The sequence below is a fragment of the Nannospalax galili genome, unplaced genomic scaffold (genome assembly GCF_000622305.1).
Source record: "Nannospalax galili isolate Female #2095 unplaced genomic scaffold, S.galili_v1.0 scaffold1599, whole genome shotgun sequence".
Classification (NCBI taxonomy): Eukaryota; Metazoa; Chordata; class Mammalia; order Rodentia; family Spalacidae; genus Nannospalax; species Nannospalax galili.
This window is the reverse complement of record NW_008342326.1, coordinates 294,848-308,937: the sequence shown is the minus strand read 5'-3', so window position 1 is coordinate 308,937 and position 14,090 is coordinate 294,848. Positions and strand designations below refer to the sequence as shown.

The 14,090-nt window shown below is 39.9% G+C and overlaps 1 protein-coding gene and 1 pseudogene across 1 annotated transcript in view; both read left to right on the top strand.

The window, feature by feature from the left end:
• The window catches only part of LOC103738264 (C4b-binding protein alpha chain-like), a gene marked incomplete at its 5' end in the record, with an annotated part of 24,956 nt that extends 20,106 nt beyond the window's left edge, over positions 1 to 4,850 (top strand). The window contains 3 exons of the mRNA XM_029565968.1: positions 2,864 to 3,028; positions 4,006 to 4,181; positions 4,524 to 4,850. Of these exons, the coding sequence (XP_029421828.1) occupies positions 2,864 to 3,028; positions 4,006 to 4,181; positions 4,524 to 4,697 (515 nt within the window). The remainder of the gene's footprint in view (positions 1 to 2,863; positions 3,029 to 4,005; positions 4,182 to 4,523) is intronic.
• Positions 4,851 to 11,369: 6,519 nt separating this feature from the next.
• LOC103738261 lies at positions 11,370 to 13,814 on the top strand (annotated as a pseudogene).
• Positions 13,815 to 14,090: the final 276 nt, after the last annotated feature.

Sequence of the window (14,090 nt, the reverse complement as noted above, 5' to 3'; positions counted from 1 at the left end):
TTCACTTCCTTCATTTCAGCCTGAGTATTCTTCCATATTTCTCTTTTCTGAATTCATTCAGAAGTTTAGCCCTATCTTCCTTCAGTTCTTTGATTTCTTTTGGTGTTCTTTAAATTCACTGAATTCTTTTATCATATTTATAATTGTTCTTTTGAGTTCCATGTCCTGCATTATCTCTAGGGGGTTCTCATTGTCCTCCTCTAGAGGACTATTGGTATTTTGTGGGGATATGTTATTTTGGTTTTTCATGTTATTATTTTTTTCTCTGTGATTTTGACATGTGAATTTCTTTTGTAGTTTCTGATGCTTATGTGAGACTCAAGCCTTCAAATTTAGGTCTGCTTCTTTTTGTAAACTTTATGTGCCTTTGTGGTTTGCTTTTTGGGCATGAAAAGCTGGTTTGTCTAAGCTTCCGGTTCTCTCTTTTGATTTTATATTGGAGTGGGCAGATTGCTTTTGTCTTCAGGAGTTTCCACAGAGGCCCAATCATATGAGGATCAGATGCTCTCACACTTTTTCCTATGGTCTGGATCCCTCCGGAAAAGATTTTGGCCTCAGAAATTTGGGGGTTGTACTGGCCTAGGAGCAGGACCCAGGAAAGATGCTGGTCTCAGGCAGCTAAGGGCCATACCACCCAGAGATGATGGACTGGGGAAGAGTCCCCAAGGGCTCCTGGGGACTACAATGAGGAACTGGGTTGGTCTGGGTACAAAGGATCAGGGACCTGAAAGGTCAGCACTTTCAGGTCAGTCCAGGAAAGAGACTGGCAAGTTGTGCAGCACAGGGAAGCAGAGGGAGGTGGAGGCGGGACCAGGCTCAGAGGGCTCTTGGGGACCATGAGAAGGAATTGGATTGGTCTGGATGAAAAGGATCAGGAAGCAGTGGTGGTTCCCCAGGTGTCTGGGGGGCCAAGACAAGGAATGGGACAGCACCCAGGCTAGGAGGAAAGACGATCGGAAGAGTTAGGAGGGTGAATGAGGCTGGGGGAGTCAAGGCGCAAAGGGCCGATCGACTTACTCAGGAGAGAGGCTGGTGGGTCCTGTAGGCCCAGGGAAGCTGAGGGAGGTGAGGGTGGGACCAGGCCTGTAGGGCTCCTGGGGACCTTGAGAAGGAACTGGGTCCCCCATCTGGGTGCAAGGGATCAGGAAGCAGTGGTGGCCCTGGGGTGAGAGGTCAGCCCCAGCATCCAGGAAAGAGGCTGGCAGGCTGTGCAGCCTAGGGAAGCAGAGCATCTTTTCACTTTTAAAGACACTATGTAATCTTAGTTCTCTAAGGATTTCCTTTCTAACCTTGCAGTTCATTTTAATGCTATATTCACTTACCTCTGTGACTTTGACTTTGGTAAATATTGTGACCTGTAGACTTTCTATATAACATTTCAGTGTGCATAGCATAGGTATTCCAGCTTGCTCACTTCCTTGAGTCATTTAAGCCCATTTTCTACCATCTGCCATGGCAGCTCCAGCATTTTGATTGTATATATTGTAAGACATCAGCTTTTCCACACTTTTAGGAGGTTCTAAGTACAATGCTTATAACTACTATAGAGTGTTAGCATAGTACTTTTATCTACTCATTTTGCTTAACTTTCTCTTGCAGTGTTTATGAACCTTTACAGTATTCCTTTCAGATAGTTGCTCTATATATTGCCCTATTTATTATCTCAATGTTAAAGACACCATTATTATTTTTCCTTTAAGTTCTCTTCTAAAATACACATTAAATAATTTTTTCTTGGTGTGGGTGGGTGAACTCTTTTGACTGGGAGGAATTACTCAGAAATCATGAGTGGATTTAACATCTTCACAGTTTTCACAGATGCATTTTAAGGGGTGGGAAATAGAGTTTTTCACCCTCCTAAATTTATAGTTGGGACGCTCTACTGAAACAAAAGGAATTAGTAAAAGTAAAAGCTATTATAAAACATTGAGATTGATCCCCAGATTCCTCTGGTCCTGCTGGGGCTGGATCTGAGTTGATAAGCAGGTGACAATTTACATCTGTTTTAGGCAGGAAAAGAGGAAAGGTTTGAAAGCTGCTTTACCTTGTGAATCACTATCTTGTCATCAGGCAAACAGGAAAAGCAGAGAGCCCTATCTATATTATCGGTGATGTTGATTTGACTCTCCTAAAAATTTCAGGGAAGATCCTTTACACATCTTGGCATTGAATATAAAATTGACCCTGTACCAAAAATAAGATGTGGCTCAGTACTGAATTCAGCCTTCATGCAAAAATAGCCCCCAAACAATGTAAATGATTGGTCAGTAAAATGAAGGAAAACACAAGGGCTTGAGTTGTCAGCTTTCCATCAGTTTCACAAACACCTGAAATAATCAGCTTACAGAGAAAAAGTTTAGTTTGGTTCACAGATTTGGCTCTTTCAGCCCCATTGTTTTGGACTTGTAAAGGTGGCAGGCACTGCATGGTATGCGTGTAGCTTGTAGCAAAACCATTTGTCTAAGCACAAGTCAAAGAACAAAGAAACAGAGGAAAGGGATGAGACCCACAGTCTCCTTCAAGAGCAAGTCCTCAATGACCAATGACCAATGACCAAGAACCTCCCCCTTTGTAAAGGTTCCACTACCTTCCAATAGTGTTATCTGGGAACTAAACTTTTAACTTATAGGCCACTTGAGGAAATTCATCATCCAAATTATATCAGCTTGTAATTTGAGCCTTTGGAGTCCCTGAACTGGTGGCTTCTGGGAGGCCAGTGCAGGCATGTCTTTGGTCAAGTGATCTGACAGGCTGGGAAGATGAAAGGTCAGAATGCATAATCCAAGCAGCATGAATTCTGGGAAGTGCTGTTTGACACATTCTACAAACTCACCTTCTCTTGCTTCTTTGCCTCATCATCAAGGTTGTAGTTTTCCTCCTAATATTGCCCATGGACATTATACTCAACACAGTACTTTATTCAAATACTACGCTAGCTATCAATGTGATGAAGGATATAAACTGGTTGGACAGGCAGAACTCTCCTGCATTTACTCACAGTGGTCAGAAGCAGCTCCACAGTGTAAAGGTAACTTTACTTCCTTCTTCCTCTAATGACCAAGTGAGCAGAATTGTAAGGAATGGAGACCAAAGCTATTCCCTGCCAGACATAGCACAAAGATATTTTATTTAGTTTTGTTTATTTTGAATCACTAATACAAACAGATGATAGGCCCCACAAAAATACAGAAAACATACACAAACGTTAGTTTCCTCCATGTCTTTCTCCTAGTCACAAATATGAGCTTTCTTAAGGTAGCTTGTACTCTTAGTTTCTTACACATATTTCCAGAAATATTCTAGAGGCAAAACATTTTCACTCTACCTATAAAGCATGTACAAAGTCCTTAAGAACATTTGTTCTAGCATCGATGTATTCTATGTTCATCTGACTTCAAAAATCAGAGTGACAGGTTTTTTTTTCCATCAGAGCTTCCTCCAAGGCTCTACCTGTGATATAGATGATGTCTATTGCAGGGATCCAGTGCCAATCAATTATGGGGAGCAGGAAGAGTCAAGATTGGGTTAATTTTACATGTAGTTAACAATAATAGAAAAATATTCAAATTTGACATAATTGTCCTCATTGCACACAGAAAATTATCAGGCAAACAAAGAACGTCATGAATAGTGTTGTAGAACTATCTACAGTAAAATTTACTGTGCCAACACAGAATCTGGGATCACATAGTCTTTTACAAATCTCTTGTCATGTTATTTAAGCATGTTATAACTATGAATAAATTTCTTACCTTCTTTGCACCTGAAGTTTCTTCATAAAATGAGAAAATAGTAAACTCATTTATAAGACTATTGTGAGACATGAGTAAAATAGTCAGATTGTATACATAGACTATCATGCTCAATAAAATGTTAATCAATGTTATAGCTAACAAAGTGAAAGGAAAATAGAATAAGCCATACATAAGATTAGTTCATTTTATACTAAATTGTCATACCTTTTTCCTCAGATAAAGATGTTCTAAAATCATGTTTTCATTACAGCTCTCTGTCTAAAACCAGAAGTAGAAAATGGAAAGCTGTCTGTGGATAAGGATCAGTATATTGAACATGAAAATGTCACCATCCACTGTGATGCCGGCTTTACTATGCTGGGTTCCCAAAATATCACTTGCTCAGCGAATAGAACCTGGTACCCAGAGGTGCCCAAGTGTGAGTGGGTAAGTGGTACAACTCAAGATATTACTGTTGTCAAACCCTAAAATGGTGGTCTGTCACAGCTGTTTCCTAGCCAGTACTGGTGACATCTGACTTGTCATAATTCATTTTATTTCTGAGTCACTCAAAGATACTTTTTTCCTTGAAGCACTTTGGTGAGTTGGTGTGGCATATTTTCTTGTTTTCATTTGAGAACAGGAAAAACTGTGCCTCTTACAGACTGAGGCCTACAGACTGGGGAGTACTGCCTCTCATTTTTCTAAACCATATAATGTACTGCTGCTCTATTTCTCGATGATCAACCGAAGCCACTCAATGACACCCCAAACCTATATCTCTTTCAGGAGGGCTCTGAAGGCTGTAAGCAAGTGCTCAAGGGCAGGGAACTCATGCATTGCCTATCAAGCCCAGAGGATGTGAAAATGGCTCTGGAGGTGTATAAACTGTCCTTGGAGATTGAACTCCTAGAACTGCAGAGAGACAAATTGAGAAAGTCTCTCCTCAAGCCACCACTGTAATTTTTCTCAAGAAGGAGGAAGAGCTTCTTCACTTGTTTTCTGAGTTCAGTGCTGATTTGAGTTTAACATTCTTATGTCAATTTGGCGTAATTCATGATAATAAGTATCTAGATATGATAATTCATTAAAATATAATGTTAGATTACAAAATCATTAATCGTCTGTGGCTCACAGTTTTTTCTGAATGCAACATGCACATTCTTTTCCAATTAAAATCAATTTTGTTCTTGTGTTCATTTAGTACTCTATAAAGTTAATGAGTTTATTTAAATGTGTGGAGTACAAAAACTCACTTTAGTTCACACCACTGTGTCCCTGGATGGTCTCTACCTCACAGTACCACATGTGCACATCACTGAGATTCTCAGAGTTCACAGCAAATGTCAACACACCCCTCAGTCCTGTCCCTGCTACCTGGTGAGAGGCTCCCTCCCAGCTTCTGCTCAACCCTTATGGGTGGTGCCTCTTTTACTCATGTTGCTTATTAGGAGTTACTTCCACAACCTCACTCCAGCCCCAGAGAAGGAATTTCCCAGGACTGATGAATGTGAAGGCCGCCTCAGCCATCTGCACATTCTCACATCTTCTATCTGATTTGATCACCATTTTCCTAAATATTAAACTAACATGGCTTGAGCAACTCAACTCCTCAGGAGAAGCCCTGTAACAATACTGTCTATATCTGAGTTTTCTGGGAGGATGTGGGGGGTATTTTTCCAGATACCGTTTCTTCCAACTCTTACTTCCTTTGCCTTTGTTTTTCCCTTGAAACAAGCACATATGGGTAACTAGATTCTTTGCAAGGCGGTTTTAGAAAGCACAGAGAGGGAATGGTGGAAAGACGGAAAGCAAAAGAGCTAGAGGGGAACTGTTATGGAGGGTCTAGTTGCTGTTACTGCCAGAGTCCCGGTTATGGTGACGGCCCTTTGAGGGAACATGGAACCTGACTCTGAGCTGGCCTCCTCTGGATGAGGGCCTGGAGTGTTCATCCACCCTTGCTACTGAGGACCTGCTTCCAGCTGCACTGACCCCCAGTGGCAGCAGAGCAGGCTTCAAGGAAGGGAATCACTGTTGAGCAGATAGATGGACCTTGTAGCCCATGGTGCCCTTGGAGCTGTTTGCAGTGATCTTCAAAATAGGCCAAGGATATAGAGGCATGGTATGGTCACGTCTGCTGACCTGCTTTTCTTTACTCCTTTGCCTGTGCAGCTCTCATTTCTCCTGTCAGGTCTCTGGCTGTGCCTTCTGTTGCCTGTGACACAGTACTGTTCCTATTTGTAGAGTGAATTGTGCGAGCTGACCTATATTGATATCACTTGTTACTACATTCTCACAAATCAAATATTTTCCAGAGTTGTCTGCAAAAGTATTTAATTAAAATTTATGTGAAATTCAGCAACATACTAGACAAATTTGACTTCCGCTTAGATCAGCGTGTGAGGATGTATCATTAGTCCCCGGTGCCTCAGACTTTCTCTCTGAGTAGCATCATCTTTTCTGATCTTACTGTTCAGATGGCTTATGTAGGGTAACTTCCATCTTCTCACTACTTACAAACTGATCTCAGAGAATGGACATTGATACTAGGAATATGGCTTGGAAAAATCCTATAGGTAGAATCGACAAGACAAAGGAGATTTATTCAACCAGTTGCTCATTCTTCAATGATGTGAGTGGGAGGCAGGAAAGGAGCTTGATATTTTATACTAAAATTTTAAATGAAGTTAAAAAATTATTACTATTGGCTTATCAGGAGGTGCGCAGATATATCACATTAAATAATGGTTATGACACAGGCTTCTGTTAGTGCACAATCTTAAACAAAGGAGATGCCCATGTGCTTATGTCTGTGGCTTCCTCCAGTGCTTCTCTTTGCCCACTTTCAGGGTCTGCAGGGACAAGAGAGCATGCTATCCAGTGCTTTGAATTAATAATTATCCTGTACTTCCTCTTTCACTTACCTGCTTTTGCAGATTCTTTCTCCACCTTTTGTCATCAGTATTTGAGACTAAATCTCTCTTTTCTTGGCACCAAATGGCAGGTCCTCAGTATTTTATTACTTTTATGCAGCGGCCCATGTTTTATCCAAAATATAAAATTACAATTTGTTTGGGTACTATATAGTATTATTTCATACTACATTTATTTTTATTAATAAGTTCCTTGTGTATTAGGAAATTAGTTGATATATTAAATATGCTATATATCATTGATCATTATTTGTAGCTATGGTTAGGAATGCTTTATTACTAGAGACTCTGGTTTGGCTACTGGGATTAACAGGAAAAAATATTTTCTTCATTTCCAACATTCATAATTTTATAAGTGAAATTAGAATTGCCAGTCTCTGAAAAATCACTTCCCACAGTAGCTTGCTGAAGATTTGAATGGATACCTAAATATGCTTACATCTTCCTATTATCAATGTGCTCAAAGAATTAGGGATTCCAAGCCAGAGTCTTCAAGAGATAGAAGAAATAGTTAAGGCCTTTAATCACTACTTCTTTCTGCTTCTTTGCTTTATGGAGAAATGTCTTCAATATAGACTTGCATTCACATAAGTGTGAATTATTCTTCCATTTTAAAGTGTAATCTTTTAGTTAAATTCCCTTTAAAATTATCTAAAATAAGTACAACAGATATTATGACAAAGATATTAATAAAAGTGAGCAGAAGTAACTAATCTCCTTTTCCTCTTCTTCATTTTAAATTTAAAGCTTCTGTTTATATTTTAACTTTTGTATATAAGTCTATAAATGATCAACCAGGTTACAAATGTATCTATTTCTTGACTTAACAGGTAAGTATTTAAAAAATAACAAATTATATCATAAAGAAATTATGTCTATATGGATCCATGAAATTCCATTTTCCTACTTCCAGTTTCATCTCTCATGAGAGATTTTCCTTGATATTTATATACATATTTTCAGAAAATAATTTTTTCTATTTTTCCTGAAAATACTCATTTTAGGTGCTGTCACTTTATTGTAAACAAAGAGGTAATCATTTGTGAATATATTACCCAAATTTTCTTTTCCTTCCTATACAGTGATTATACAACTTTAGTTAAGTCAACAATGTTATGACTATACACCGAACTGAAAGTGTTCTTTGAGCATATTTTGTTTTGAGACAGAGTCTTCCTGTAGCCCCAGCTGGCCTGGAACTCCCTATATAGACCAAGGTGGCCTAAATCTCACAGAGATTCTCTGTCTCAGCCTCCTGAGTGCTGGGATTACTGGCATCTGCCACTACTCCCAGCACTAAACATATTTCTTTTGTTTTATTCTGGTGTCCAGAGTGTCTGTTACAGTATTTTTTGGTCCTTGCTTTGCCTTTTATATTTCCATGTCTCCCTATATGTTCCAGAAGATGTCTCATGTACCACTGTGTAGCTAGCTGTTAAACATGAGATACCTCATTTGCTCCCTTCTTGCTGCAGAGAGCTTTCCTCCCAAGCCCTCTGTTCTCATTTGTTCTTAGTTTAGGGTCCGAGGCAGGTAGCAGACCTTAAAATGAGAATCAAAGTGGGAATTGTTTGGGAGATGCAGAAAACACCAGGAAAAGAGAGGGCAGGAGAGAAAGGAAAGATAGGAAAGAAGAGGCAACCCAGATAAAGATGCTGTCCAGCCAGTTGGGACACTAGTGGCTAATCACAAGGAAAGAAGATCAGGATGTTGAACTCAAGCCAGGTGCACATGCCTTTAATCCCAGCACTCAGGAGACAGGGGTCCCTGAAGGTAGATCTCTGTGAGACTGAGGGCAACCTGGTCTACAAAACAAGTTCCAGGCCAGCTGGGGCTACAGGGAGACTCAAAAGACAAAAACAAAACAAAACAAAAATCCAAAAAATAAACCAATAAAAAAAACCCAGACACCAAGGGGAAAAGTGTAAGTTTATATAATATTTCAAAGCAGAGGGAAAATACTCAAGAAACTTCAAAGGGGTGTCCTTCCCAAGGACAGATGAAGTTGAGGAAGGGTAGATGCCAGATAATTTGGCTAGTTGATTGTACCAGAGTTGGTTTATAGCCACTAGAGAAACAGAAATCAACCCTTCAGAATGCAGGCAGATGTAGAGAACTTGTAGCTAGTGATGACACACATGTACCTATAGACATGGACAAGGCCACTGGAGCCAGCAGTGCCTGTGAGGTGTTCATGTTTTTATTTGATATTTTTACTTCTTTAACTACTTGTAAAGAAGTCTTTTATATTTTAGACATTAAAAGTTAGTTATTATATATATTTTAATCATTTTATTATATTTTTGTTGCTCTATTCCTTAAAATCATATTCAAATTAAAATTTTGTGTCTCCCCCTCTTTAAAAATTATGTGTGTGTGTGTGTGTGTGTGTGTGTGTGTGTGTGTGTGTGTGTGTGACTATGGGTGCACACATGCAAGAGCATGCATGTGAAAGTCAGAGGACAACTTGTGGAATTCTCTCCTTCTATCATGTGGCTTCCAGGTTTTGAACTGATGTCATCAAGTAGGGAAGCAAGCATCTTTATAACCTGAGATGTCTCTGCAGCCCTTTTCTTCCCTTTCAATTATTCTTTGACATAGTGCTTAACAGATTCTATGTAAAGAATATGTGACTATGGAAATTCAGAGTACACCCAAAGACTTATTTAAAAATAAGTAATCAATCAGCAGAAGAAAGTTATTCCTCAAGGATTGGGCAGAGTTAGATCTGTGAAGGAGGAAGCACGAGGAGATGGGGAAGGGGATTGTTTTCATGATAGGTGATGTGGCATGTGTTGCATTGTGTTTGATTTCTTTAGGTTGTGAGAATTATGTTATTATAGCTATAGTTCATTCATTTGTATTGCTATGTATTATTCTACCATTTCATCATGTGGCCATACTGACTCTCTTTTTCATTAAAGATAGAATTCAGATTGCCTCAGCTCCTTGGTTATTACAAAACCATGAATATTCATGCATGTCTTCATGAACATGCTGACTGTAAAGTGTGCAGATTCAATTTCCATAAATTTTTAAACCCAGGTTTATATGTTGGCTATGCTACTTAAAAACCTTAAAAACTGTATGATTATTAACAATTAAAAATTATTTGTTCCTCAATTTTCTGAGAAAATGGAAGAATGATAGCACATTAGCACATGGAGACAGGCTGGTTAGCAATGACTGACATAATGTAAAAATTCTAAGAAGAATGGATAGAAACAATAATCCTTAGTATCTAAGTATAATTTCTTGTTAATATTTATCTCCCCTAAATATCCTATACTTGTGATGTTTTTTCCTTGAATCATAAGATGCTCAAAAATAAAATTTTAACATAGTTCTGTTTTAAACTAGATAATTGCTGGGTGTGGCACACACCTTTAATTCCAGCACTCGAGAGGTAGAGGCAAGCAGATCTCTATGAGTTCAAGGCCACCCTGGTCTACATAGTGAGTGCCAGGCCATCTGGGGCTACAGGGAGATGCAGTCTCAAAAAGACTAAAACAAACAAACAAACAATCAAACCATATAACTGATTTGGAAACCAGAGTATTGTGCCCAGGGATATCCATGTGTGACTGTTAGGTGGCATACTAAAATATTTTTATTGCAATTAAAGAAGAGGCCATGAATTTGAGGGGGATAGGGGGCATGGGAGAAGTTGAAGGAGGAGGGACAGAAGTGATGTAAATACAGTGCTCATGTATGACATTCTCAAAAAACTTAAAAATATTTTATTGCTCTCTAATATTGCAGCACTAGAATTCACAGTGGGAATAACTGCTTGTAAGATTAGATTCGATTCAGGAATTGTTATGAGTTGTTTAACTTGTAAGAACTAGTCAATTTTATATGTTCTAATGAATTAGAACTGGTAAATTGAGTGCTATTCTCATTCTTCAACCAAAAATGTAGAGATCACAGGGAGAATGTCTATACCCAGTTTATATGTTTCATCTCTACTAAATAAAACTTTAATTTGGTGTTTGCAGTAGATTATGTTTTGGCAAGTTCATTAGATAGAATGGAACATGTGAACATAAGTCCCCCCCCCACACACACAAAAGATGAATATTCTACAGATCAGTTGATTAACTGATTAGAACTTCAGTGATTGTGGAAAGGTTGGAATATTGGAGGTCTAGAACCTGGTCACAATTTTGGGGATGGGGTATCTTTAGTCTCCTCTATAGCTAATCCCTGTCTACTGCTACACATCCTTGTGATTATCATGTGAAACCTTTTGGGATGCATTACTTAACAGAACACTAGACTGCACCAACCCAAAAGTTAAGAATGTCCTCAAGTGGCATCTGAAGCCTATCACAGAGGTTTCCCTGCTGTGCTATAAAACCTGCCAAATGTTTCCACAAACGAATCAGAAAAGTGTGTTCATTTATGACTTTGTTGGTTCTGTATCTATAAAAACTTCATGAAACTACTGCTAAATTGAAACATGGAATTTGGAGTATCCTTATTATTAGTCCATGGATACTTATATTTGGTTCCAGAGTAAACCATCTCTTACTCTGTTTGAGGTGGGGGCTGTGTTTGTTTTTTTTTCTCATTGAATAGTGTTTATGGATTTCCTGTTCTAGCCTGTTTCTCCATTGCTGTGACAAAACACTCCGACCAATACCTGACTAGGAGGATGGGGAAGCAATGAAGGAAAATGCTTGGACAGAAGAGACAAATACTAATTCCACTAAGGCCTAGAATTGCCTACTCTACAGCTAGTCCTGAGTAGGCAACTTATGAATGGCCCAAGGAAGACATCAAATTGATTTTCAGGTTTTACATGCCCTGTGACAAAAATTCCCTGAAGTGCCAGAAGCCGTTGTATCAGGTGCATGTTTCAGAATAATAATTTGGATGCCTGCTGTGCAGTTCTCTCTCAGGAGAGTACAAGGTATCTTTATGGTGAAGGATACCTGAATTTTTTGGATGGTTCTGGAATTTCTGGTCTATGCAATCACATGACTTCTCTCAACTTGGACTTGCAGTCACAGAATGTCTGCCATCATGGAAGAAAAGGGAATAGAATGAATGGAAGTAGGACTTTAACATACGACATTAGTGAAGAACAACTTCAAGGTGGTCAGTCCAAAAATGAACTGTTTCAACAGGAGCCACAGACAGCACCAGCTCAAGTTCCTCAAGGCTTTAATGTTTGTGGAATGCCCAGGACATCCAGTGCTTCAAATTCAACACCACATCTTGGATTTCACCTAGGCAGCAAAAGAACATCAAACCTTTCTCAATAAACTCCTAGGTTTAACCCCATTATGGTAACTTTAGCCCCAAACATACAGCCTGGTCATAGTACTTCTACATCTTTGCACATACATGGTGTACCTCCACCTGTACTTAACAGTCCACAGGGAAATTCTATCTATATTAAGCCTTACATTACAACTCCTAGTGGTACAGCTCGACAGACACAACAGCATTCTGGCTAAGTATCTCAGTTTAATCCCATGAACCCTCAACAAGTCTATCAGCCTTCACCGCCTAGTCCTTGGACTACATATCCTGCATCTAATCCTCTGCCACACACCTCAACCCAACAGCCAAATTAGCAGGGCCACCAGACCTCTCATGTCTATGTGCCTATCAGTTCACCTACTACTATATAACCGCCAACAGTCTATTCATTGGTAGCTCACAGTCTTCTGCCCATAACCAGTATAACATTCAGAATATTTCAACAGGACCTTGAAAAAAACAGATTGAAATCAAACTTGAACTCCAACAAAGAAACAATTCTTCAAAATTATGTTCTTCTGGACCTTGAACCTCCCACACTTCTTCTTTGGTCAACAGCCAGACCTTAAATAGAAACCAGCCCACTGTTTACATAGCTGCCAGTCCTCCAAGTACTGATGAGATGATCTGTGGGGACGTAAAGGCCCCGCCTTGCATAGGTCCGAGTGTTGCGGCCTGGCTTACTTTGAAAGTCTGAAGAATACTTCCGCACTGCTGAGGAGTGCATGATCAGCGCTTGACCATCCTTAAGATACACCCTCAGCAGGGGAGGGGTGAGTTACAAGTGCCTTTATAAGCTTTGGAACACTTGCAATAAATGAGTCTCTGACTAAGACTCCCCATTGTGTCTGAGTGTCCCCAGGTAATGGGGGTGGTGTGGGCTGGTGAACTGCGTGCTTACTCATCCCCAATCCTCACCTCGCCGGGGTCACGCAATGATCTCCCACAGTCAACCTAAAGTCTATATTTCAGCTAATGCCACCACAGGAGATGAACAGGGCATATGGAACCGGCTTACACTCTTCATATCCATAAACTCTGGAGCATCTACAGCCTCCAGGACTATGCCTGGGCAAGTGAACATGGGTCCTGCCTTTATTCACCACCACCCTCCCCAAAGCCGAGCAATAGGCAGTAACTCTGCAACTTCTTGAGTGGTGGTCACTTAACACAAAATATACTTCCAAAATTACAGTTTCTCCCAATAAACCCCCTGCAGTTTCCTTCGGGGTGGTATCCCCTACCTTTGAACTTAAAAATCTTCTAAATTATACTGACCATTATGTAGAAACAGAGAATTGTCAGCACCTTTCAGTCCCTGCCTTATCACATGTGGACAGAATAAGTGAGGCACAGAAACTGAGTATGGGATCTGATGATGCTGCCTACACACAAGCTCAGCTAGCACACCAGAAGGCAAGAATGGAGAGGCTTCAAAGAGAACCTGAGATGCAAAAGAAGAAGCTGGATAAACTAAAATCTGAGGTTACTACAATGGAAAATAATCTAACTCAAAGGAGCCTGAAGAGATCAAATTCCATATCCCAAATACCTTCACTTGAAGAAATGCGGCCGTTGAAAAGTTGTAATAGACAACTCCAGATTGACACTGACTGCTTAACCAAAGAAATTGATCTTTTTCAAGCCCAAGGACTGCATTCTAACCCCAGCACTCTTCATAGCTTTCATGACAATATCGGATTTGTAGGTCCTGTGCCACCAAAACCCAAAGATCAGAGGTCCACTGTCAAAGTACCAAAGACTCAAGCCGCAGAAGATGTTAAAGGGGGCTCAGTGGAATTGAACTGCCTGTACTTTTTTGAATCATCCAGCCTTAATCTGCTGTGAACAGTGTGAGATGCCATGGCATTTCTGAGCCAGAAGGCCTCATGTCTTCCCTAAGAGTCCAGAAAGTCATCTGTCATCGGGAGTTTCACTGCTATAGAGGATTTTGTCCAGTTGAAGGCATGACAAGATGGTGTTCCACTAATGTTCAACATCAGCCCACAGAGCTAATGATACCTCAGTCTGATGTCATGAGCAGTTGAAATTCATCACGTGAAAGGTAACCTGCTGAAAGACCGGGTTGCCTGCTGCCTGACATTGTGCAGTGTTACTACATCCTGTGATGGGACTGTTCTCACTCTGTCAA